The sequence below is a fragment of the Gobius niger genome, assembly GCF_951799975.1.
Source record: "Gobius niger genome assembly, chromosome: 13".
In the NCBI taxonomy this organism is placed as follows: Eukaryota; Metazoa; Chordata; class Actinopteri; order Gobiiformes; family Gobiidae; genus Gobius; species Gobius niger.
In genome coordinates this window covers 10690208-10716635 of record NC_136864.1, presented here as the reverse complement: position 1 = coordinate 10716635, position 26428 = coordinate 10690208, and the positions used below count along the sequence as shown (strand labels likewise).

Here is a 26428-nt window from a genome sequence, read left to right as displayed (position 1 = left end):
TATGCTAAAATGTACCAGAGAAACGCGTGTTAGCCACAATTTGAGTCATATCCTTAAAGTGTTTATGGAGGGGCTGGCGCTAAAGTGCTCATGACATCACGGGACAGGGGGATTAGGAGGGAGAGAGACACAGGGGAGGGCACAGATGGGTGACACACGTGGACTGATGTTATAAAAACTAAATTAATTGCCATTTCTCTGCCAATATTTCCAGATTTCAGAACACACTTTAAACATGACAGGGGGTATACAATTTGAGAAAGGAGTACTGGCTCAGAAACCACTCAGTTTGTTTGAAAAGAAAATACAAATTGGCCATTATTTTAATGTTTGGATATACATTTGTGGGGCTCGGCCTGACTACAGCACATGCAGGATGGGCTTCAAAGAAAAAACAGGTTGCTTCAGAACATGTCTGTAGAGATAAACTGAAGAGTTTGCAGGTTTTATGCACAATTAGACATCAGTGGAGCAAGGATATTGTTGTTCGTGAAAGGATATTGTTCAGCCTGAATCATTTTAACAGCGTTTTGCCACTATAATAGCATTTCAGTGGCAATAAATAATTATCTGTACTGTTATTAGTCTTACTACTGCCACAGAAGTCAATTACTACCATAATATATGTTGAGAAACGTGCACAGGTCACTTAGAGTATACTGGTATGATGATTATAGAGAATCGATTCTTATCTAGTGTGTCAAGACCCAAAAAGATGAGACGCCTTTGCCAAAAATGACTATTGACGATTGTTTTTCACACAGTTTTTGCCAAATCATTGTTTGAATCAACAAACTCAGTGAACTACTTGTATAATGCATCATATAACAGACTCAAAAGTTTTATGTCTATGTCTATGTTGAGCAAAATCATTGCGTTTGTTTGAGTTATAGCCTGTTGTGAGGGCTGAACGTCCCGAAGCTACAGCCCTGATAAAGCAAATGAAACCATTAAGTAATAAACTGCAATACAGAACAATCTAAAGGCAGACGTCTGAACACAGGAAAAAATACGTCTTCTTTAAATTATGATTATAAATGTGAAATATTTACGTGTCTGTTGCATCACATAAAACCATGTTCTCATTCGGGAAGCCCCTCTCGCACCTCCTCCCTCCCTGCAGTAATTTTCCCTTGGTTTTAGATTTTGGAAAGCTGCCTGTGAATGACCGCGTGGCAGCTCGGTGTGAGGAGCCTGACATCAGGCTGAAATGACGCAGACAGACGTGGAAAGGTTTCTAAATAGACTTTTAATGATTTGAAATAGTGAGTTTACAGACGAGGGGGAAGGGAAACAGGTGTCAGGCTGGAAAACAGAGATTTACAACAAGTGCGTCTGTTGTTTACTGAAGTTTCCACTGGAGAGGTATGGTACGGGTCGGACAGGACGGCAACTTTTCCATCGGCAAAACTGATCGCAAAAATGCTTGCTTTACAATACTATTCTGGTGTCCCTATGCTGTGACCTTTGACCTGTGAGGTAAACTTTAGAAAGACTGGAGTGCAATCCAACAGTGTAACAACAGAAATGACACGAAACAAAACGTAACAGTTTTTTCTCATATAGATGTCGTGATTTTGTTAGTTAGTTTTGTTAACATTTTCCTGGGAGGCGGTGTGATGAGGTTTGTGATTTACATTTAAAAATATCACGATCACTGTACACAATTTGAACACGTCCAGAAGCATTAACACTTGTCTGCTAAACAAACACCTGCTTTTCAGACCTTGTTAGCAGAGGTCCACGCTACAGAGTTGGCAGGTTCTCAGACCCAAACCGTACCACACCTCTCAATAAAAACATGGATTTACACTGACTGATTCGGCAAAGCACATGATGGTGTCATATGAATCAAATCAACAGCCGCTTGGGGGCTTGGCAAATATCATTGGCATTCTCTTTAATACACTTTTTTTTTTTTTGCTATAACACTGACTTCTTACATGTAACAATATATACAAATAATAATCATGGTCATCTTTGTGGTAAAATGGTGGCCGAGCGAAGCAGCTTCTCATAAAAAAAGTTGATTCGAACTGACCACGGTGTTGAAGGTTACAGTATCACGAAAGAATTGCAATAATCTCACTGATTGTGTACAATTCATGGTTTGAGTCTGATGTAAACATTTCTCCAGTTTATACGAGCCTTGTCGATTCGCACGGCTGCTGAACCCCAAGGCCTTTTTTTTTTTTTTTTTTTTTAACACTTGCGTTGATCAGAAATGGGAATATCTCGAGTAAAATCGCAAAAGATGTCGGATTACTGAGGATGCGTGGGTCTCACTAGCAACACCTGCGTTTTCAGAGAGAATCAGCAGATAAAACTCTCCCCCCCCCACGTGTTTTCTGAGGTCCACCTGTCGCCGAGTAGCATCGCCTACTGGGTCCGGAGCTGGTAATCTGCAGAGGAAATGAATTAAAGTTAATGAAAAGCACAAATAAAATAAAGATTTGGAGAGAAATCAAGAGTGGGCAGCAGCTGATGTTTCCACCCAAAAATGAATGAAAAGTGCAAGGAAATGAGAGGAGGATGTTTGGCAATTAGTGGCAACATTAGCGGAAGGACCGGCATGTGCAACTACGGTAATCTTTGAGGAGAGAGGAAAAAAAAAAAAGGCCAAAAAGACTTCACTTTCTCATATTTCGCAGGACGTTGCCACATTGCCTCATGTTCTGCACTTTTTGAAAAGCTAAATTCCCACCACATTGCACAGCGTTACTCAATAGTTGCCTAATAGCTGCACATATGGGCATGCCCCGCTCATGAGTAAAGAATACCGTGACCTCTGTGGCTCACCTCCGTTCTGAGTGATGTAGCGCACCCACGGTAAGGCCTGGTAGCCGCTCTTCTCAATGATCTTCAGGTAACGCACCTGGAGAGGCACAAAACAAAACACAATAGTTAGAAATGCCCTGGAATTCCCTCCTGCCCCCACAAATGTTACTATTTCTATTATGTTTTGGGGTTTTTTCTCCTCTTGGTTGCAATGTTCAGTGGCAACAACCACAAATCACATGCATCCTCTTCTCTCACGTACGCCAACTTCCTGTACTTATTCAGAAATGTCCTCTTTGACCCACCAGCAGCATCCTCGTACCAACATACACTCCATGACCAAAAAACAGTCACCACAAAATAAAGGTCACATGCTCTAATATGTGGTTGGATCGCCTTTAGCTTTGATTACCATATTTTCCGCACTATAAGTCGCACTTTTTTGGCTGGGGGTGCGTCTTATACTCCCGACCGACTAATATGTGGTCTTTTCTTTTTTAAAATAAAATATATAATTGCCACTAGGGGGCACTGCAGGCTAATCGAGCAGCAGAAAGAAAGTTTGGAGTGAGCGAGAAACTTGTGTTGGACTGGCGAAAAGCAGAGGTTACTTTTAACGCAATGAAAAAAACTATGCTAGCTATGGCCACGGCTAGAGGAACGAGTTCGTAAATGAGAGCTCTAACACCGTGCTGCCGGGAGAGGCTCGTCAATGGTGCCCAGGTAGATGCCATGGCGATCGTTCAGAAGTGACACAGAGGATGAAGATTTCAATGGATTTAGTGATTTGGAGTGAGATGGAGAGTTTGGTATGTTCTTTATGCTATAGTTTTCTGAACTGTTTATCTGACGTTAACATTCCAGACGCCTATTTAGTTCGTTGTTTATGCTTCATGTAGCTAACCTTCAATGTGTTACGCTAGCAAACCGTAAACCTATTCAGCCTGTTGGCATTTTTTGGCTTGTACGTCCGGAGCGACTTATAGTCCGGAAAATATGGTACAGCTCACATTTGCTGTGGCATTGTTTCAAAAAGCTTCTGCAATGTCAAAAGATCCAATGATGCATGATTAATTTTTCACCAAGATCTTGCCTTGGATGATGGGAGAGTGTGACCACTGTGCAAAGCCTCAGTCCAGAAGAATCTCAATGGGGTTATGATCTTGACCCTTTCACAATATGAGCCTGATGAATCCTGGCATTATCATCTTGAAATATGCCCATGTCATCAGGGAAGAAGAAATTCATTAATGTTCAGGTCGACAGCTGATCTCATTCATTGGGCACATCGTGTTGCTGGACCTTGACCTGACTGACTGCAACCACCCCCTGATCAGAACAGTTGTTCAGGCAGTGTATGTTTATATTACACATCGTTTAATTGAGTCACCAAATGGACAAGTCATGATCGAGTCCACCAAATGTGCAACTTTTTTGTGTTACAACTGGGACTGAGTCATTACTCCAGAATGTGCTCAAATGTGCTTTTTAATTTCCAAAATATATAGTGTTTAAAGCAGCACAGCACTGGATTCAGGTCAATCCCTGCTGCTTGCATCAATTACAGGTGTTGTGTCCATTGCCAAGAGTAATATATCAGAGCTGCATGGACACAATAGCAGCAATGACTCTGCCCTGTATTCACCACCATCTGCTCAGTGTGAAAATAAAGCACTTTGAGAAGCTTTTTAATGGACATGGGAGGCATGAATGTTGCATAAATTGATAACCCTAATTGTAGAGGTTTTGAAACCTCCCTTCGAAAAAATATGTCCCAATGTACGTTCCCACGGAACTGTCTGCACACATTTTGAAATCCAGAGTGCCCATTTTTTGAGTACAACATCTGAGGAAGCTGTAGTATTAGTCACTGTGAAAAAGGGGAAGTGGCGACAGCTTTCAAGGCACAAACACAGGCTATTTAAATTAGGGTGTTTTTTCAAGGCCGGTGAATGCACAAAAATTACACATCAGCATTATCTAAGACCACTTTCACAAGGCATTAACCGATATTTCAACAGTGTGACGAGAAACTGCTCTAAATATAGAGCAACCCAGTGAACCGCTGCCAGTCAACCCAGTGTTACAGGGCACACTTCCAGAAATCTCACCCAATTGTTCACTCCTCTTATAATATTGTGATGATCATCTTGCCTCTGAAGTTCTCACCGAGTTAATTCATCTTGACATCCCCGTCGCTTTCATTTGCCCCATCGTTACTGTCCTGTTCCCTGCTCTGAGAAGCGGGGCAGTGGGAAACAGAACCGATGCCACTTTTACTCGCGCCGAGGTCTGGGCCCACTCTTCCACCTCTGCCTTGTCATTACCTCTCTCTCTCTCTCTCTCTCTCTCACAGTGAGCTCACAGACGGAGACAGAGAGAGGCTTCGAGACGAATGACGACAAACGGCAGACTCTGGGATCAGCTCGGTTTGTGCCGGCGCAGCATTTACAACTCCAAACACGCAGTCGCCGATCTGACCGAGGCTACGCGAGTCAGCGAAAAGCCCTCCGAAACACGCTGCCGCAGAATATCATTATGGGCTGTGAGATGAGAAGGGGAAAGAGGATGTTTGTTGTATCATTTTTGGTTAAGTACAGCCTACATGTGTGGTCTGCAGTTATCAAGACTCTAAACCACTTCAACAAACTTGTTCTACAATTTTGTGCGCTTAAAATGACCTTGCATTTCACCAGCAATAATGCTATATTGTGCTGTGGTTCGATGAAGGTGTGAAAAGAGGTGTAAACTATTTTGTTCCCTTAAAGTTCTTCCTGCTTTCTGAGATATTTAAGTTTTAAGTTGTGACCAGTCATATGACAAAATGGAAATGAGTGTTTTGGCTCATAAAAACCTCAAAAATGCACCAACATCTACAAAACTGTATTATTGTGAGTATACAGACTGGATCCAGGCGCATTAATATGACAAAAATGTCAGAAAGAACCTAATTCTAAAGGGGAGATTTGACAAATATACGTGCATACATTTCGATTACTGCTCAAATGTTTGTGCTAATATCTAATTTTGCTTATTACTATGCCAAAAAATATATTTGCATTGCTTTCTTAAGTTACAGTCAAAGAGTTTTAGGTTATTCTTTATCAAACCTGATACCAAACCATGATTATTCTACAAATGTCATTGACGTGTGGTTTGAAAAGCGGATGGAGAAGCAGTGCTTTCAATTTTGCAACAAAAACCACACACAAATTATAAGACAGCAATACAGCAACAATATTTAATCAGGGTAGCTCCAGGTTTGGCCAAGTGAAATCTAAGACTAAGATTTTTTTAATGCCATCACGGTGAAATTTAATGCCACTATTGCGGGTCGAAGATTTTTTTCTCATTTTACTCTTTTTTTATGATAAAGATACAATTAGCTGCTAGGGAAAATAATAGCATAGCATATTGCTGAACAGTTTTAGGAATTTATTTGAAGCATATTTAAACCAAATTGGTTGGATGAAGTCATTTATAAAGAGTAGGCATTGATCCAGTCTGTGTAAATACTAAACCAGGGTAAACCAGGTCAGTAGAGCATGGACTTCAGGAACCATGGTCTAAAGCAAGACTAAGCAGGCAACAAAACGTTTTGCATATGGTCTCCACGGGACTGTACTGCAGGGTGATCGTAACGCCCACAATTGAGGCGACTGGACTTGGGACATGTTTCTAGCGAACTTCTGTGCCAAAGAGACGGGGTCCAAAGCACATATAGACGAAAAATATATTATACGACTCATTTTAACACAATGATGAAAGAAGATTTAAGCCCATGTACTAAAAAATAATGCTTTTAATGCCTTAAATTTGGCATGATCAAATGTAATACTTTTTTTTTATGATTTAAGACCCTGTTTATTCTCTCAGTGCAAGAACATAGACAGGCCTGAACACACCGACATAATGCTCTCTTCCAAGTACTTCATTATTTCTCTTTACTGAAGTATTGATATAACTGACTGTTATGGCACAAAAATGTATTACTCGGAAATAACACCACCTAACACCTTTTTCATCATATTTTTGTCATTTCTTCATCGCTTTCTTGTAACATTTTTATCACTCTTCTGTTGCATTTTCATCCTCCTTTTTGTCGCGATTTTGACACTTTTTTCAAGAAGCTTTTAGATTTGGGTAAAGCCAAACTGGAGAAAATGTGCTCGGTTCAGGTGGGGGTTAAGAGATTAAGTGCCTTCATTTCCCTTCTTTCTATATTTGATTTAAAGTGCATTGGCATCTTTTTATTTGTTTGCCTTGAAGATCTTTACCCACCGTTCAGGACAACATGGACGTCCACAGACGAGGTTTGCTCCTGTTAAATTTATAAGGTGCCGTTTCTTGCATCACACGCACTTCACGTCCGTCTCCCCTGCACTTAGCGGTCGAGTAAAGAGCAACTTTCTCAAGCTTTGATATTTACATGCGTCTAATTAAACTATACTGCCTCTCACACATGGACTTAGCGTTAAGAGCTGGTCAGAGCTCGGCCTGTAATAAGACAAATCGTGGATGTTTTGACGTAAGGACTGAACGGGGAAGACGCTTGTTAGGGTGAGCAGAAGAGGTGGGATGTGCGTAACAGCCGCGTGCACAGTTCATGTGTGTTCCAAGCTTTATAGCGTATAAATACAAATGAAAGGCTGCAGACGCTGTAGTAATGGTGGTCTTAAAAGTAGCTGCGTGTTTACAAAGGCAGAGATAACAGTCCGGGTTACTGCAACGGTATTTCGCCTCAACAATGAAGAATTAGCTATTGATCAAATATAAATCTCTAATGTAGTTTTAATGGCAGAAGTCGTTATTTATTTGAACGATAAAGGATTATTTATGTTATTGTAATGATGAGGGAGAGTTTCTCATTTGCAAGTGGGCAGTGAAAAGCCCTAATCCAATTTTCTTGATTATTGAAGGAAATGTGGAAAAGCTGAGAGAATGACGCAGAACGGCGGATCATAAGTTAAAAGTTTAAATGCAATTAGCTATAAAGGTTTGCGTAGAAGAATAATTTGGGCCACTAGTCAGTCAGGCTGAGTGCTGCTGATTGTCATCAAACCTCACTTGATCCCGTCGACAAAGACATTCATCTCAAGGGGCATTCCATTCATAAATTCCTAAAATAAACGGGAAATTTCGGGGAAAACATGTGCAAAGGTTATTGCCATATTTTCTGGACGATAAAATGTATTGGTTTATTTGGCAGGGACAGTGCAAGTTAATGAACAAGCCACACCGGATAGTAGCCTTGGGCTAATTTCCATTCGTCGTCCATGCACACTCTCAAACACGCTCTCATCATCCTGGCCTATTGTACATGTTTTTAGTGGTAGAGGAAACCGGAGTACCCAGAGGAAACCTACGCAGACACGGGGAGAACATGCAAAATCCACACAGAAAGGCCCCGTCCTTGGTGGGAATCGAACCCGGACCTTCTAGCTGTGAAGCACAAGCACTAACTGCTGTGCCACTGTGCCGCCCCAAATCGCTCTGGAGTACAAGTCGCACCAGTCCAAAAATGCATAACGAAGAAGAAAAAAACATATATAGTGTCGCTCCAGAGTATAAGTTGCACCAGCCTTGGCAACTACCTGGGCATGGAGGCGTAACTTCACCATTTACAAGCCTCTCCCGGCATCATGTTGTTCAAGATCTCATTTAGCTTTTAGCCCGCGATTAGCTTTTTTGGTTTTCTTCATTGCGGTAAGAGTGACCTCCACTTTTCGCCAGTCCCTCACAAGTTTCTCGCTCACTCCAAACTTTCTTTCTGCTGCTCGATTGTGTGTGTTTTTTTTATCAGTGGTACAGGAGTAGCAGATACTGGTACACAAGCCGAGAGCGCTCCCTAGCGGCTGTCAGTGTGAAAATAACACACACGTGAAATTAGATATTTTGATATATAAGTCGCACCTGAGTATAAGTCGCACTCCCAGCCAAACTATGAAAAAAGTGCGATTTATTGTCCAGAAAATACGTTAAGTATTAAGTATTCTATACTTCAGTCGCACATATGTTACATTGAGCAACAATCGTCAACATGACATCCACGTTTTATAACCGGGCAAACAAATATCCACTTCCAGCCCCCTGACAACCCCCTGATAATAAAACAAACTTTAAGAGATTCACAAGATGTAAATAAAAGAAGTAATAAAAGATAAAATGTAAGCCACTTTTACGAGTAAGTTAGACAGTGAGGCTGAAGAATATGAGTTGACTTAGTGCATTTTGCCTTTTTGCTACTTGAGCTAAATGACCCATAAAGGTTTTTATTGAAACCATTGTCTTGCTGTTCCTTTTAGATAAACGAGTGGGGCAGCTTTTTTTTCCACTCTTTTTTTACATGCCGTAACGCAATATCCCTATATTGACCCAACAAAAAAGGTGAACATCCCGATCTGTAACCAGGCCATGCAACGCAAGTGTACATTACATAAGCTTCTCCCTGTGACAAAAACATTATAAATTCGAGCCAAAAAAACAAGTGTGTCAACCTGGCGTCGTTGCGCATGGGAAAAGTTCATTTTGCGTCCATCGTGTGGTGTCCGCAAAGTTGCTACACGTATAATGACTGAACAAGTGTAATTATACAGCCAGGGCTACGCTAAAGTTTGTGGTCAGCAAGTTTCATTCAAGGAGAAAACATTAGCTTGTCTAAGTGTGTCATGGGAACTGGAGCCAGCGAATCTCCAGGCAGCGGTGTGCGCACTGGAGCTGTGAATTACTGTGATTAACATGGAGGCAAGGGGCCAGCAGGATGAGCACTTGTTTATGCAATTTTCCACACCGCAGAATGTCTCTTGTAATATTTCAGATGCTTCAAGATAAGATCGTAAATGTCTTCTTTATAGGGTCATAGTTGGAGAAAACTGGGAAAAACATAACAAAACTTGGAGCCTTGAGTAAAACTGAACTATATTTTTGCTTGTAAAATCATACTTTTCTGTAAAATTTTATATTTTGGTTGCATGCACACTTTTCTCACCATCTCCACTACACTGTGTATGAAGGGGAAACTGCATCATAATGGCAGAAGGACGCGCTTTTGGTGGTTTAAATTTGGCACCACTTCTCCAAATGAACTTGGTTTGCTCTACCTACCAGAGACCTGCAGTCGCTTTGATGAGGACGTGATTGTCCACACAAATAAATAGCAGAGTAAGTGTGTGTGTGAGTGTGTGTGCGCGTGCGTGTGTGTGTGTGTGTGCGAGTGTGAGTGTGAGAGATTGTTTTTGGTGTACATACGCAAGTCGTTTTTTTTAGAAAGAATGTACTAGAACAAATGTTATTTTAATATAGTGTAGAAAGGCCAGGGACTGGAGCTCTTTTCATCAGCTACAAGTTTGTTTTGTACTATGTTGAATTGCAATGTCCCGTCAAAGAAGTTAATAAATAACATTACGGACAGAGACTGGGATTGTGGAAGTAGGAGAGTGTGACTTTATGATGCTCGACTTAGCTATAAGATCTAGCAACCCTAAGTGTAGGGGATCATTCCGCTTTCTGATGTCTTCTGAATAAGTCTATGTTTGTAATTGTTTTTTATGAAGGTAGAGCAGTGGTTCCCAAAGTGAAAGGACCTGCAGGGGGGCCCACAAAGCTTATTTACAAAACAAGTACATTGAAAAACCACAGATTTGGAAAGGAAATGTACATTTATTTGCTCAAATGTACCCCTTTACATCAGTATTTAGCTATTGTAGATGATTTTCAAATAATAGTAGCTGTACAATAATTGCACATTTGAATAGAGATTTTTGGAACAATAAGGGGGCCGCAATGTCCCACAATTAAGGAATGGCTGAGGTAGAGCAATACCGTCTGGATGGTATTTCTTTACTGCGCTTTTGTTTATTTTTTAAGATTTATTTTAGTCTTTATTAGACAGGACAGCACAGGGTGAAAGGGGCTGAAGAGCAGGAAGAGATATTCAGCTGGGACTCAAACCCACGACGCTGATGACAGTGTATTACCTCATGTCATGTGCAGCCTTAACCACTAGACTATCAGCTGCATGCGTGCACTTTGTTTTAATCAACATAACCCAGTGTAAATGTTTAGATGTGTGACAGCTGTTGTTTTCAAACTCCCCGCACCTTCTTTAGTTTTGGATTGGGTGACTTCATGTTTTGAGGCATGTAGAAAAACGTCAAAGTTTCATATTTTCCAACTTTCCGAATGACCTGTGAGCTGTGGGCTTGCACCTTGTTCTCGACACAACAATAAAGCGCCAGTGCCCCCTATGGCCAAAGCCGGAACCTGCATGAATAGTTTGAATTCCTATTGTGGAGTGTGTACACGAGCACTCATGACTACACTCACTGCACGCAATGCGCTCTAAATCAAAGATGGCAGGGTAACAAGCTTTAACCACAATTATCCAAAATATTTGATTTGGAAACAACCCAGACTTGGACTTGTCTCTTCTTCTCACCGTCACCTCATTTAACCTCCACCAAAATGTCACAGCGTGTGCTTTTGGGAGGTTTTCCCAAAAATGTTTGCAAGAGCTCGGGATGTACCTGGATGCCAGAAGTGGTGAAGTAGGGGATCTCGAACTTGACGCTGATCGGTGGTTTGCCCTCTTTGTCCTCCGCCTCCACGCTGGGCAGGCCGAAGTGGGCGCGCATCAAGTACTCTTTTCCACCCTGAACACAAGACAACATTTATAATACAAAACAACATACCACAAAGTTACACAGCTTTCACCTACATTTCTGTAACCCTTAAAAACAGAACTCAGGCCTAACTTTGCCGGGATTGAGACATCACCTTGTCACTGTGGAGATTGCTTTGACTACAGGTAGCCAAACACACAGCGGAAGTATTTCTAAGATTTTTTGATAACACAAAAATAGCAAAGTCAGTGCCTTCCTTTTGGTATCACCGGCATGCTTAGTACATTACTTGCTTTTGTAAATAGTTTGCAATGTGTCTTAAGCTAAAAATATTTTTTTTACATCTACAGACAGAGTTCTATTATGTTTAATCATTTGCATGTGATTGTAAGACATGGGAGAATAGACAGTCTTCCTTTAATATATCAACAGCTGTGTCTATAAATGCAATAAAACAACACAATTCCATGAACTGACTTGAGTTTCCTTCGCCGATATACCATAATATTTTCTTATGTCCACCACACCCCAGACCTATTGAAAACTCCACTTAACCAAGAACAACAGCAGCTTATATATTCTATTGTATGCGTCGTTTGATATATGGTTTTGTGAGAATGTATTAGTCAGTGTTGGTCTGCTCACGGGGAAAGACTTGATTGACCAGACGATCTCGCTGTTCTCGGGAACCCACTTGACGCTGCCCACAGTCGTCTTGAATTTGGGTGAGTCTGCGTCGGTTGGCACAGGAATGTGGATCTCCACGTTGTTGGCAGTGGAACGCCTCTTAAACTGACTCTTGGCCTGGGAACGAAGTTCATAAAAGGAAGCTCTTGTTTAAGATACTGCTTGATGTATAAATGTTGATTTAGTTAGCATTATTTTTTTTTAACACACAACATGAGCGCCAAAAGCATGAGTAATAAGAGGAAGGCAAATGTGTTGACTATGTTTAAAGGATCAAACTAAAATAAATAAAATAAAATAAAATAAAATGCTAATTTGTAACAACCATTAAAAAAACATTCTCAAATCTGCATCCACCTAAGACATGATTCAGAACAGATTTAGCCGTGTTTTTTTTTCATATTTAGTTGAAATTTAGCATCATGTGCACAGTAAAAAAGTAATATTCTCTCGAACAATGCTCACAAATACTATGAACGTTTTCATGTTGTGACAATGAGAGGATTTCTTATGCCTTATTTACTTTTGCTAGATAAAAACTTTTTCATACCATGTTAAAAATATTTTGTGAGCAGTGACTGACGTCTGAAGCCCTTGGACATCACAAAAGACTTTGTCCTCAGTGCTGCTGTGCCAGGTCCTTACTGCAGTTCTGCGATTAAATCTAGTCATTTTTAACTTCATTTCTACGGCACATTAAAAACATCTGCTGTTACTCAGAGAGCTGAACTATACCAATACTAATACTAATACTAATACGAATACTACTAATAATAATGCATTGGTTATAGCGCTTTTCTGGACACTCAGACACTTTACATTGCATTATTCATTCACTCCATACTTGGTGGTGGGAAGCTATTATTGTAGCTACAGCTGCCTTGGGGTAGACTGAGCCAACCAGTCTGCGCCATCGGCCCCTCCAATCACCACCTACCACTCACTCACTCACTACATTCACCCAGGCTTCCAGGTGTTTCCAAACGGTCTCTCATCCAAGTACCGACCAGGCCCTTCCCTGCTTAGCTTCTGAGATCTGACAGGGTCGGGCAGAGCAAAGGTGGTGTGGCGGCCATCATGCTTAACATAGACTAAAACAAAGTAAAACTATTAGAAAGTACAGTGGCGGTTCATGACAGTGTTTCAGTTTCTGTCCCATTACTTTTGAGCCCCTGAAAAAGACCAGTATCATTTTGAAGAGCTGTAATTTCTTTGTTTCTCCGATTTGGATGTAAATACCCTCAAATTAAAGCCGAGAGTCTAAACTTTAAATCCTACATCTATATAATTAGGCTGTAGCTTGGAAAACTTTTGCTAAACGGATGAAAGTCTCGGTCACTGTCCCATTATTTATGGACCAGACTATATATTTCCACCTATACTAGCGCTTTTACAAAGTATATTATTTGAGGAATATTTATAATCGCTGACGCATAACACGTGTAGCTAATGTTACACACCTCTATGATGAAGCCTATGATGAACATAGCTGTGATGAGACACTACAAACAAGGTGGAGTTTACATTTGAACAGCAAGCCATGTGCAAAAACTATTATGTCGCTGTCACAGGTGATGACCCACACCCATTGTTAATAAACTTCTTAGCAGAACTAGCAGCTGCTTACATAAGAGACACGAAAGCCTGAATGTGACTGTGAAGAGAGGTGTGACCGAACCTTAATCATGTACTCGATACGACTGTGGGAATGCTTCTCAATGACAGACTCGATCCAGATCAGCGGCTTCACCTGAAAGGAAAAAATAATACAGTCATTATAAAAATCACAGCAATAGCAATAACTAACTTGGAAATGCGGGTAAATTACTGCTTACGAGGCTACTAAGACAGTGAAAAATGTTCTCTATTAAAGGCATAGTACACAAGTTTTTCCATTCTCAAACAGGGAGTACGTTAAAACTTTTGGAAAGGGCTTGAATTTGTTTCTAATAAATCCTTGCACATTCTTCACGTACACAAAGTTTCACAATTTGTAAGTGGAGTCATAGAACATCAGCGTATACTTCCATATTTGAGATTAATAAATAGTACCATATCGCAAGAAGTCACAATAGGCACAATCACTGAGGTCTTCCATTTGACTCACACAGCCTCAGACAAAACACACGATAATGTGCAAAAGCTCAGTTTTACTCATGATATTTGATGATATACCTCAATATTAGCCTTATTTTGGTCTTAAATTAATATTTTTTAAGTTCTGTTTGGACACAATTTGTCCAAAAAACAAATCACTTGCAGTTAATTCAACATTATTGAAACGAAATGTAAAGCAGTCCGGCTGTTGACTCATTTAATGGCTTTGGTGAGTAATGTTGGAAAAGCTAAGCTGGCCTTGCAGTAAGAGTCAAGCTGTGGCTTGGGCAACAACTTAGCATATGCAGAAGGCGCCACCTTGTGCGTAGCAGAGAGTATTACAAGTACAAATGAATGGAGTAAGGGAAACTTTAAAAAGGAACAGGCGTAATGTTATATATGGGTAATGTTACGGTTAGGTTTATTTATATTTTCAGACAAATCGACGGATAGATCTATCCAAAATCTGTCCCTACCAAGCAGACCGTTTAGCACTAACCTTTTTTTAACCTCTTAACCCCTGCTTGATCCGAGCACATTTTCTTTTGTCCCGTTTTATGTCTCTTTGTCATGTTTTAGTTGTTTTTGTCACTTTTTAGTTCTTTAGTTAGTTCTTTTCTGGCTCTTTTTTGCCTTTTCATCACTTTCTCATTGTGTTATTGTCACTTTTTTGGTCGTATTTTCATCCTCATTTTGGTGCTTTGTTCAAGATGTTTTCTAGGTTTGGGTAAAGCCAAACTGTAGAAAATGTGCTCGGTTCAGGCGTGGGTAAAGAGGTTAAGAAGGATTTTCATTTCCAGTTTTACATTTTGAGTTGTATCTGTTATGTTTGTCGAGTAAACTGACAACAAAAAAGAAGCACCATTTGTATAATTTACTACAATTACTCAAAAGAAATCGGTAAAGAATTATGAACTATAAATGATAAAATCTGCTTACTCAATTACAGTAAAGTAAAACCATTTGCATTCCTCCAGGTGGCCCGATTACATTACCTTTAATGTTCTAACACGTTCAAACAAAGCACTCTTCCAATCAAAGCTGATTCACTTAGGAGGATACACAAACAAACGTTGGGGAATTATAAGGAAGTAATAATACACACTTCCCTTCATTTCCTCTCAGTTACTGGTAATCAGGTTGTGAAATTCTTACAGTAAAGAGATTACTGATTAAACTTGAATAACCTACAGTCATCTTTAGTAGAATGTCACACAAATAAAGGTCAATAACAATAAAAAACACATTCTCATTTAACTTTCTGATCATTTCTAAACATCTGAGGCAAAAATTTGCGGCAAGCTTTGTTAAACTTGAAAAAGCACGAACAAACAATAACACAGGGTTCAAATGAAGTTCAAATGGAGAAAAATGCAAACAAAAAGCTTGTTTGTTAGTGGTTTAACAGGCTCACAGACATAAAATAGACCAGACCAATATTTACATAGCAAACTGACAGTGCGGTCCAAAACTGACAGGACACTTTGGTTAAAAGTCAACTTCCCAAATAGCCTTGTTCAGATCTCTCTTGGATGCCAGCTGTCAGTGTTGTGAAGAGTTTAGTTTAGGGACAAATAAATTCTAAATAAAAAAAATACTCAATTAAAGACTTCCAGATTCTTTGAAATAGAGGTGAGGAATGCATTTGTTTTGGCAGGAGTTATTATTGCGGCTGATTGTGCTTTTATGAATCCACTATAATAATGTCTTCAATTTGGCAGATTATCACAAAGTCAGATTAGGATATCGCCCATTCATACTGCAAAAGCATAATTAACTCACGTGTGTGTTGAGGCGGTAGGACATGAGCTCGAACTCGCCGTCCGGAGGGATGAAGGAGATGGTGCGGTCGTTCTCGAATCGCGACAGACGCACGCACTGGTGGAACTTCACATCCTCCAGCTCCACGGATTTACTCTTTCCCCCTGAAACCAAAACAACGTACAGTTTACAAGTCAGAAAAAGAGAGAGTGATAATGAGTGGTTTAGAAATCATTAATACAGTTGGTATGAAAGATTACTGGAAAAGCTGAGCATGTAAATCAAACAGTGCAGTAAATGAATATACAGATAAAGGCATGGTGGAGCTAGCTAGCTAAAGCGGGCATATTGTGAAAAATGATTACTCTTAACACCGTTTTTGGCAACTACAAGCCACTTACAAGCCGCCATTTTAGCTAACTGCATGCAAACAAATAAGCACTGGGGTGATAAATCCAGTTTGAATGCAGAATGGATCAGACCAGGTGCTGTGATTTCACTTGTATACTCTCTTCTTGGTTGCCAGTTTGGATATACAGTGGTGAGAAAAAGTAAAAAAGTACCATTTGGAGGAACACACGTCGTCATGTGTGGAGGAAAAATGGAATAGTACATCAAGATCAAAACCCTAAGCTCACTGTGAAGTATGGTGCAGGAGAATCATGGCGTGGGGCTGTTTTGTTGCCTCAGGGCCTGGACAACGTGATATCATCGATAGAAAAAATAATTCACAAGTTTATCATGATATTTGGCATCACAACAGCATGGAATAAGTAAGTACACCCCTGTATTAAAAAGCTGGCTGCTACGCTCACAAAGATCAGGACGAATGTTGGACCATTCCTGTTTACAAAACTGCTGCAGTTCAGCGAGATTCAGGCGGTGTACTTAGTTATTCCTCCCTCTCCTGTGAATGTTTACATGTTATGACCAATAAAAATATGATCAAATGTAAATGTTTGGGTGGTATTAGTTTAAGCAGACACTGTTTAACCATTCTTCATCATTCATTCACACTGTACTTTAACAGTAGCATATCTTGCCGTTTGAAATCCACACTTCGCGATCTTAAAAAAGCCTAAAAATGCTATCTCAGTGCACTGCGTTTCTCACAGGTTTTCAGTGAATGGCAGCCAGGCGCCTCGGAGTCGACCCCCTCTTCCACACACTTCCTAAACGACCATTGTTTCTCGGGTCCAAGCCGTACTCTGTGTCTGTGTGTGCGCAGCAAAACTCACGTCCAGTGTTTTCGAACAGCACTTTGTCGTTCAGGCCCAAGCGCAGTTCAGGCATCCCAGACAGGAACACGCGCATCTTTATGGAGCCCACGATTTCACTACGAAGAACGTTACCATTGGCACTGACCTAAAACAGGAATAGATAATCAAGTTAAAGATTGAATATGTCAGTGTAGTGAGATTGGCTAATACAAAATGATGAGTGATTGTAAATGCTAAATTATTATACAGCTCAGTTAACTGTGGAGTTTTTTCTACTGATGTCAACAATACAAGATCTTATTACGAAGTTTGTTTGTTGGCAGAAACATGGAAAGCTTTTCAAAGCAGGACATAGATTTATGGCTTTATTTTGTTTTCCTTTAATGGTTGCCACTGGAAATTCTCTACATTCTAGTGTGTTCTGGTTTCAATAGCAAACTAAGGTTTTATGCAATTCTCTCCATTTTCAAAGGCAGTATTAAAAAATGTAAATAGCTGTGATGGCACCATACACTCCAGTGGTTATTGTTACTTTACAATGTGGTATACTGACACTTAAATACATGTGAACAATCAGCTACAATGTAATAAGTGTGATCCTAAAAAGCATTACCACGCCTACTTTCTATTATCTCAATGATTGCATGTTGAGAGGTTGTGGAATCCTGAGGGCTGTGTGGTTTATACAGACAGGAAAGAGGATGTTTACAAGCACAGGGAGCAGAGAGCGCGCGTGCTTGAACAAACCAGTCCAGTACAAGCATTCGGTTCGTACCAGGAGGTTGACTGATTCGATGACGTCCAGGAAGACCTCGTTCTTCCTGTACTTGATGCCCTCCGACCTCCAGGACACGGCGTTAGTGACGGTTGCCGGGGGACGGGGGGCGCCGGTGTCCAGCTTGTGCCCCTCCTGCGTTATGTATCTGACAAACAAAAACATAAACTCATACTGAGCAAAGGAGGGAATTCGGGGCCCGTCTGGTTGGGTTTCCCAAAATAAAACATGAAAGATTATCATGGTTATGGAAATGTGTTCTGTGTAGTCTAAGAAATGGCAGGGGGAGGTCTGAGTGAGACTTCTATCGAGAACAAGTGGTTCTTAAACTATGTTTTTTGTTTTGTTTAGTTAACGTCTTGTGTAGACATCATTTTGTCCAATTTAGATCTAGTTTAGTAGTAGACTCTTTTAGACCTGGTTAGTCTTGATCTAAGCCTGGTGTTTTTTGGAAGATGCATCATGAGTCTAGTATTATAGCTAAGCTATGAAAAACTTCCCCTTCTTACCAATATGCAATACTTTATAATGATAATTATCCACAATGTCGTTATGTGGATGACTCACTCTTGCAAAATTTTGCTGTCTGTGGTTTGAGGGTAACCAAAATCCATAAGCTCATCCATCAGCTCGTAAATGATGACAAAGTTATCTCTGATGCTCTCCTCCTCCAGTTCTTTGAAATACTCTGAGAAAACCTGAAAAAATTGGACATCTGTTACCACAAATTACACAAAAGTATATCCTAATATTAGAGCTGGTAGATGGTTTGAAGCACACGTACTTGAACAATTTTGTACAAAAATGAGAACACCAAAGAAACACTAGCATTTTTCTTGGAGGTTGCCACCACTGGAGGAAAAATGTTAAGGATAATAGATTTAAATTACCTAGACAAAGATAAATAGCATAGTCCCAAAACCAGATTGTTTTGGTGTACAAACAATGACCGTGGGAGCCTGTGAATGTTAAATTGTTAGTTGTGGTCCAAACTCATTCCTTCATCTATCATCATAATTCTGGGATGTTACCCACATAAAAATGCTGACACCGTAATGCCAACAACAAGAGCAACAACTTGCCTACAAGCTCACAAACAATAAAAAAGGCTTTATAATTAGATTGACACTGACAGCTCACTAAGCATTTAGTTTGTTTGTTGCACAAAATGTCTGCTTTATAGGTATAGGTTCTTTAAGATGGAATACTTATTCCACTTGGTTGAAATAGTATGTCATAAGGATACAGTAGAGGTTATTGTGTTTGATCCACATGAAACGGACTCCCCCATGAGCGAGGATCGGAGAAAGTGTTCCCTCCTCCTCTTTGTCCATCAGGAGAGTCATGAAGTGCTCAATCTCTGACATGTCCACATCGCCGCGGTAGTTTCGGCACACAAGCACCTGCAAGAAAAAGGATATACAGTACGTAACCTATAGACCTGTATGATGCATTTAGTGGCCAATTCAGAATACATCAATGAATGAATGTAGCTACAATTAAACATAATAGTTTTAATATTTACTCTTTTTTCAGCACATTTAAAATGATGACGCTTGTATATATTGTAGTAGACTGAGAAACTGTGAGAGCTCTCACAGTCTTATCTTGAGAGCACAGTGAGTGATGATTCTGCTGTATCACTGATGCACCTGTGACACCGACACCTGACTCTGTATCTATCAGCACAGATATGAAGAAAATCAAGCCTCTCTGATATTTATTATTACTAATACTAGGTAACACCGCAGGGTAGCTGTTAACCACTTAAACAATAATTGTCATGGAATCAATATTACTTCAGTTAATCATGTCATCAGACAGGTTCTTTTAACTAAAGACTATAAGATAAATAGATAAGTCTATCTTAAGTTATTTGCGTGTTGTTTCGTTTCATCGCCACCCAATAGTTCAGTAAACTGTGGCTAAACGATAATCTCCATCACAGCCACATCATAATCCGAGAGGAATGTTAGCCCGGTTAGCCACAGGCTAACGTTAGCATCACAGCTGCTGTTCCGTTATCTTACCTTTCCTTTTAGATCCAAGACATAAACAGCGCTCGCTGACATCTTGACCTAATCAGCACGAGCCGAGCTCGTTTCAACAGTAGTAAATACTGGACTCAAAATAGTATTAAAAGAGTAAACATTGATTCATATAATACTGATCAAATTTAATGGCAAGAAAAGCGACCCTTCCCTTTTTGAAGTAGCACAGTCACATCCACAGCACGCCCTCAGGTGGCGCGGAGGAAAACCGGTCAGAGAGCTGCCGTATGCAGCAACTCTAGATTTGATCTGTATCAGCGAGTTTCATTGCCAGTTGTGGTATGGCTATTGTATTTTACATTATACTAATTTAATGGGAGTACGACTAACGTTATGTAAACCGCCCTCTTGAGTTGACTTTGTTGACTCTACTGTGTTCCTTTATGAGACGTGTCAGTTCTTCTCCGCGTGTGCGTGGCGCCCTCTACCGGAGAAACTGTTTAACTTGGTTTAACTCACACTGTACAACAAAACTTGTGATTTATCCTTCAATTCACAGTTTATTCTGACTGTGAAGTTAAATAAATGAAATGACGATTTTCTGTGGTTATGTCGGTGTGCTTTACTCTATATGTACCAAATATGTACCTATATGTACCAACATACATTATAATTAAATAAAAAAAAGATTGATAGATGTTAGCTTATACAACAAGAACAAATCCAGTCACTATTTAAATGCTGAAGAGAAAATGAGAATAGTACACACAGGTAGCCTGAAAACACATGAAAGGGACTGCTGCTGCTAAATAAATAGAATACCAAATATGGCCATGTCAAAGAGTGAAAGGAAAAGTGTAATCTTTAGACTTGAGGCCTAGCAGATTTTGACTGTGCTCTGTAAAAGAAAATGTAGGTTACCAACATTTTTTTTGCGGAATCTTGTGGATTTGGCTGAAACTAAACTAACTGCAACACCCTCAATAAATCTATACCCACCATACCTGGATGCGCCGGTGTCAGCATATTACAGCAGTGTTTGTTTCACACCAGGATCTTCATTGCAATAGTTTAGCGATATTGCAGAAATGAATGTTACTCTTCTATAAATTAAAAAATATATAATTTCAGATCAATTTAAATTTCAGAATGGATGATATTACCATACTTGTGTTACTACTATGTGGTTATTTATTTAAACTTTCAATTAGTTGTATTTATTTTGCTGATAATGTTCCTCAGCAAACTTTCTGCAGTCTCCACAAACATTAATGAGAAGTGTTTATGGAGAAGCATTTTTTTTTTAATATAGAAGAAAGAGTTTGCAGATGTCAATCGGCCCATCCCTAAATAAGCAGCAGAAGATTGTAAAGACATCATGGCATTGGTATAGTTGTTATTGATGTGGCCTTCAGTATCTGGCTAATGAGCTGGGTCAGGTCCTCCTCGCCTTCTCTGACCTGCCCTGAGGGTTTTGAAGCAGATGTCTTTAATGTTGCCCGGGGTGAACACAAGGCCCCCGTTGTCTGAAGCATGTGTGGCCTGGGGAGAGTCGGAAGAGAGCTATATGTTGCATGAGTTAGTATAAAAATAACTTAATCCTAACTTAAACACATGCCACTTTTCACCAGTGTAATAGTGACACAGAGGGCTTTCCACGAGGATGTAAATAGATCTAAGGATATTCATTTCTATCGGCACTTATAATCCCAGCAACAATTGCTCCATCACTGATGAAGATATGTTATACTGTATGACAGCAGGAATATTAGTAGTTTCTAATTCTCTTTAAGACAGGATTCAGGAAATATGCTCTTGAGAATCCATTGAAGAAAATTAGGCAATAGGTCTACAATGACATTACATCACCTGTTTGACGTTGCAGTCTCTGTCTCAACCAAAGCAAACATGTCCGTGTTGTTCAACATTAAATGCATTTGTATGAACTTGTCTGATAATTATTGGGACGACTCATGAGCTTGCATCAGAGAAGTGAGCAAGGCCCCACTCTGATAAATTTGGATCTGTAATGCAGCCCTGTTTCGTCCTGGGACAATGTCTACTCCCAACCAGCCCACGGGGTCACAAATCTGTCATTTAAGGAGGCGCAGGTGCTTGACTTCTTCTTTTGTGATGAAAGGGATAGAGTCTGTGAAGTGGTCCTATGGGGTAAGGGGATGCTCAAGGAAATGTAACTTATGTTCACTGTAAAGTTATTTGGTGGAAAATATACAGTTTTTTTGTTGAAATGCTGCCTTCTTTATAGGCATACAGGTGCTTTGGTTGTAAGACAGATGCCCTTCCTGAAACAGCCCTCTCTTACAGATGTAATGATTTGCCATATTTGATTACTTCCAATACAGAATTTGCTATAGTTGTCTGCCCAGCTGATGTTGACTTCCTTTTCTGGCAGAACTGTGTCATACTCATATGTTGAGGTGACTTGCTTACTGATTTTGCACTTGGGAAGGAAGGGGAGAGTTTAGCTTCTGGAGCCTAGTGGATAGAGCATTATACGTGTTATTGCACTTGAATCAAGGAAAGAAAAGCATCTCTATGCTTAATTTAAAGGCACATTATGCAACTTTTAATGTACAAAAAAAAGTTGATTTTAGTGCGTGTTTGACCTTTCAGTGACCTAGTAGCTGCTTGGGTGGCTAGCATAGCGCCTTTACTTTTTTTTTAAACTTTCTTTATTTGATCAGGGACAAAGCACAAACAACATTAGTCTGAGACAGAAGAGATGTTGTGTGCCAGGTTATAGCAAAAGCGCTAATTTCCACCCGCAGTCCCTGGACAGGTTGATGTTATACTTACAGTTATACTTACAGTTCATACCATCGCAGTGGCCCCTAAGATGCTGCAGGATCAAATGTTTTTAGGGTTACTGGTAGGTTTTCACTGCTGATCCTTGATTCCACTTCAGAAAACCTACCAAAACCCTACAAACAATTGCCACCAGAATAGAAAATAAAGGTACCATGCTAACCACCCTTTGTCACTGAAGGGTCAAATACGCACTAATATCAACTTTCCCCCTTTTTTGTTCTCGCATAAAAAGTTGCATAATGCACCTTTAAAGGGACTATACAGAGTTAAAAATGTTAAAATTCAGTATTTTCCTCCCCCTACATGTTCCAGCAATGTCCTAATGTGTAGAATGAGAACAGACATATTCACCACAACTGCCTCCAAAATCCTGCACTGTCACTCAAAAAGTTGTTAATTCGGTCCGAAGTGCCGTCATGCACAAGCTTAATATAGAGACTGCAGTTACGCCTAAGACCTGAGGTGGGAGTAGTGAGTATAAATTGACCAACTTGCATCTAGTCTCTTTAAAGGAGCTCTCCTTGATTTTTGTTTATTTTCTCTATTGGAATAAAATGTGCTTTTTCCTTTAGTGTATGGTAAAAGCAGACATTTGTTAAAAAAAAAAAAAAAAAAACCACACACACAAAGAAAACACTGCTTTTAAACAGTCAGAAAATGTCAGGCTAGTACAGTGAAGCAACAGTTTTCCTCCCTGAAAGTTGTGAAACCTGGTTTAAACTCAGTCCCAGTGACGAATTTAGATGTTGTAAATGAATAAGGAAAGTTTGAGATGAGTATGGACCAGAAAATAGCAATTTGAAATGTGAGTGACCCTGTTTCTTTGTACAATCAGGTATAGCTCCTTTAAGTAATGTCGACTCATCAATTTTGTTTTGTTTTTGCAGTGTATAACAAGTAAAACTGAATTTAACTTGTAACTGACTGCCAAAATGATGCCTAAGCATGATGTCTTGGCCATATTTCCATTCCCGTCCCCTTCCCTCAGCCGTTGTGACTGGGGTAGGACCCTGGGATGGTCAGTCAAGTCCTGTGTCCCCCATGGCCACACCCTAGACAAACTCCTGCCAAATGCCCTTCCATAATCACCCGTTCCCATTTAGCAACTAAAACCTCTACCAGGACATACCTGTACAGCTGCCACTAAGCATTCTTTATACATATTGCATGTGCTTGACTCTTTTTGGGGCCCATCTGTAGTATACTCTGGCATGACATGAACCACTCAACCCCTGTACTTAACAAGTTTGTGATTTGCTAGTGGTAGTTCCTCCAGTGCACGCTCTAATCGGCTCCCTCTTTCCCATGGTGTTGAGATTTATACTTAGACGTTGACTGCGCTCCCGGGGCGATGCCGTGGCTTTTGAGGGAGTTTTGGCCATATAAGGAGAAGAGGAGTCGAGCTCTGTTTCCTGCGGGAGGGATCTGATTTCTCACACTCTTCATTTGATTGAAACTGTATGGATTGAAGTTGATGGCCTGATACTACTTTCATTCTGGTTTAACAATCTGTTTATATCAAATGTCCCTAGAAAAATGAAGAGGAATGTTTAAGGGAACAGTCAAGTGAAAAGTACACAGTTTAAAGAGCGCCACACAGGAGCAACACTGGCCTTGTGTTATGTAGCACGCAATAAATCATCTTTATAACAAGAAATAAATTCCCGCTTCTGCAGAAACTGGAATACATGGAACCTTTTACTGTTTTATTGCTGAAGATGTTGCTACTTGTACTGAAATTACTTTACCACTATGATCAATACCACTGTACTGTGTTCTTGAGCAAGACTCTTCACCCACACACCCATTGTATAAATGTTGAGTGTGCATGAATCACTGGTGGTGATTATGGTCCATCAGTCTGACTCAGGGCAGCTGTGGCTACAGATAGTATCCCTCAATGCGCTTTACATTAAAGGGATATTTCAGGATTTTTGACAGAGGGCCTCATTTCCTAGTTATCCAGAGTTTTGTTGATTTCTGGAGTTTTTTTTTTTTTCCAATTTATACAGTCCTTATATTTGAAGAGTTTAGTGGTGCTAGGCTAGTGCTAGGCTAGCGCATGTCTATGGTAACTAGTAGCCTGCATTAAAAACCTCTTCAAAATCATGGGGTAGTCCTCCAAACGTTGCCATGTCTGATTTGTAGAAAGCTCCTTTGTGAATTCCACGTTTAGTAATGCCGGCCGCAGGTAAACAAATTACTGTAGATCCGGTAACCGAGCAGATCACTCCGCCGCTGTGTAACTTACAACCAGGAAGCTGATGCTGCTCAAATATAAGTTATTTTACATGCAAAATGGTTATTTCAAAAAATATTCAGTCAACACAGACATTTATATGTGTAGTCTGGTGTTGTAAGTGATTTGCCTCAGGTGTACTGTGCTTGGGTCAGACTGTTTTTAATGCAGGCTACTAGTTACCATAGACATGCGCTAGCCTAGCACTAGCCTAGCACTAGCCTAGCACCGCGAAACTCTTCAAATATAAGGACTGCATGAATAAAAATCTCCAGAAATCAACAACACTCTGGATAACTAGGAAATGAGGCCCTATGCAAAAATCCTGAAATGTCCCTTTAAGGAACCATTCACTCTTTCAGTCTCATTCATCCGGAGCCATGTTGGGTGAAGTGCCTTGCCCAAGGACACAACGAACCGCATTACCTCCTGGTACAAGACTCTACCATCTGCGCCACTGCCGCCCCTCATGTCTCCTCATGTATCACAGTACATTCATGAAATATAATGTACTGTTTTAGCTCTAAATTCCACCCGCCTCTCATCAGAACAATGTGTAACTAAAACAAAGTGTGCTGTAAATCCAAATATGGTTCAGGGTCAGTGCTCTTATCAGCGCATGACGTCAGGCCGAGACATTTTCAAACGATGAAACTTCTCTCGAGCGCTGGAGCCAAAAAATACACCAGTCAGAATATGCTGTTCTGGTCATTTTCTCCCTTTGGATTTGACAGCATGGCATGTGTTTTTATCAGTGAGTCATTTTATGAATGATTTATAATAGTGGCCTTAATAGTATCATGTGGTATTGCACATTTAACCTGTTAACCCTCGCCTTAACCGAGTGCATTTACTCCAGTTTGGCTTTACCCAAATCTAAAAGCCTTTCAACTGGAGCGTACAGGATATAGGCCAGGGTCACGCCTCATTTGAAAGCTAAGACCTGTTTTTGTTGCTTTTTCATCACTCATTTGCCGTGTTTTTGTCACATTTTGTTGTGTTGTCGCTTTTTGCGTGTGTGTTTTTGTCGGCTTTTTTGACACTTTTTTTGCTTTCAGATTTAGGTAATGCCAAACTGAAGAAAATGTGCTCGGTCCATGTGGGGGTTCAGAGGTTAAAGGATCATTATGCAACTTTTATGCGGGAAAAAAGTAAATATTTGTGTGTATTTGACCTCGTAGTGACCCAGCGGTTGTGTGAGTGGTCAGCATGACACCTTTACTTTCGATCACAGTGGTCTCTACAGCGCTCCACGATCAATTGTTTTGTAGGTTTTCTGGAGTGAAAACCTTCCAAACAGTGGATCCCGGAGCGTCCTAGAGACCACTGTAATGGCAAGTAAAGGCGCCATGCTGACCACTCACACAGCCACTTGGTCACTACAAGGTCAAATACACACAAAAAACTTTTTTTTTTTCACGCAAAAAGTT

General features: G+C 40.2%; 1 protein-coding gene across 1 annotated transcript; it reads right to left on the bottom strand.

The window, feature by feature from the left end:
- Window positions 1-1230: 1230 nt before the first annotated feature.
- LOC306973022 (AP-1 complex subunit mu-1) lies at window positions 1231-20155 on the bottom strand. Its single transcript, XM_079569820.1, has 12 exons — window positions 19970-20155; window positions 19186-19342; window positions 18724-18791; window positions 18507-18637; window positions 17940-18087; window positions 17183-17309; window positions 15966-16108; window positions 13765-13836; window positions 12045-12203; window positions 11304-11429; window positions 2800-2875; window positions 1231-2402 (listed from the first exon to the last, which is right to left on the bottom strand). Exons 1-12 carry the CDS (start codon window positions 20009-20011, stop codon window positions 2380-2382), a joined length of 1272 nt encoding a protein of 423 aa, XP_079425946.1. The 5' UTR covers window positions 20012-20155; the 3' UTR covers window positions 1231-2379.
- Between the last annotated feature and the right edge of the window lie 6273 nt (window positions 20156-26428).

Coding starts and splice junctions, on each gene's coding strand:
- LOC306973022 (XM_079569820.1), bottom strand. CDS start 20,011: ATGTCAGCGAGCGCTGTTTATGTCTTGGATCTAAAAGGAAAG. Junction 19,343..19,969: donor TCTTGGATCTAAAAGGAAAG/GTAAGATAACGG, acceptor TTTTTCTTGCAG/GTGCTTGTGTGCCGAAACTA. Junction 18,638..18,723: donor TTTTGTACAAAATTGTTCAA/GTACGTGTGCTT, acceptor CAATTTTTTCAG/GTTTTCTCAGAGTATTTCAA.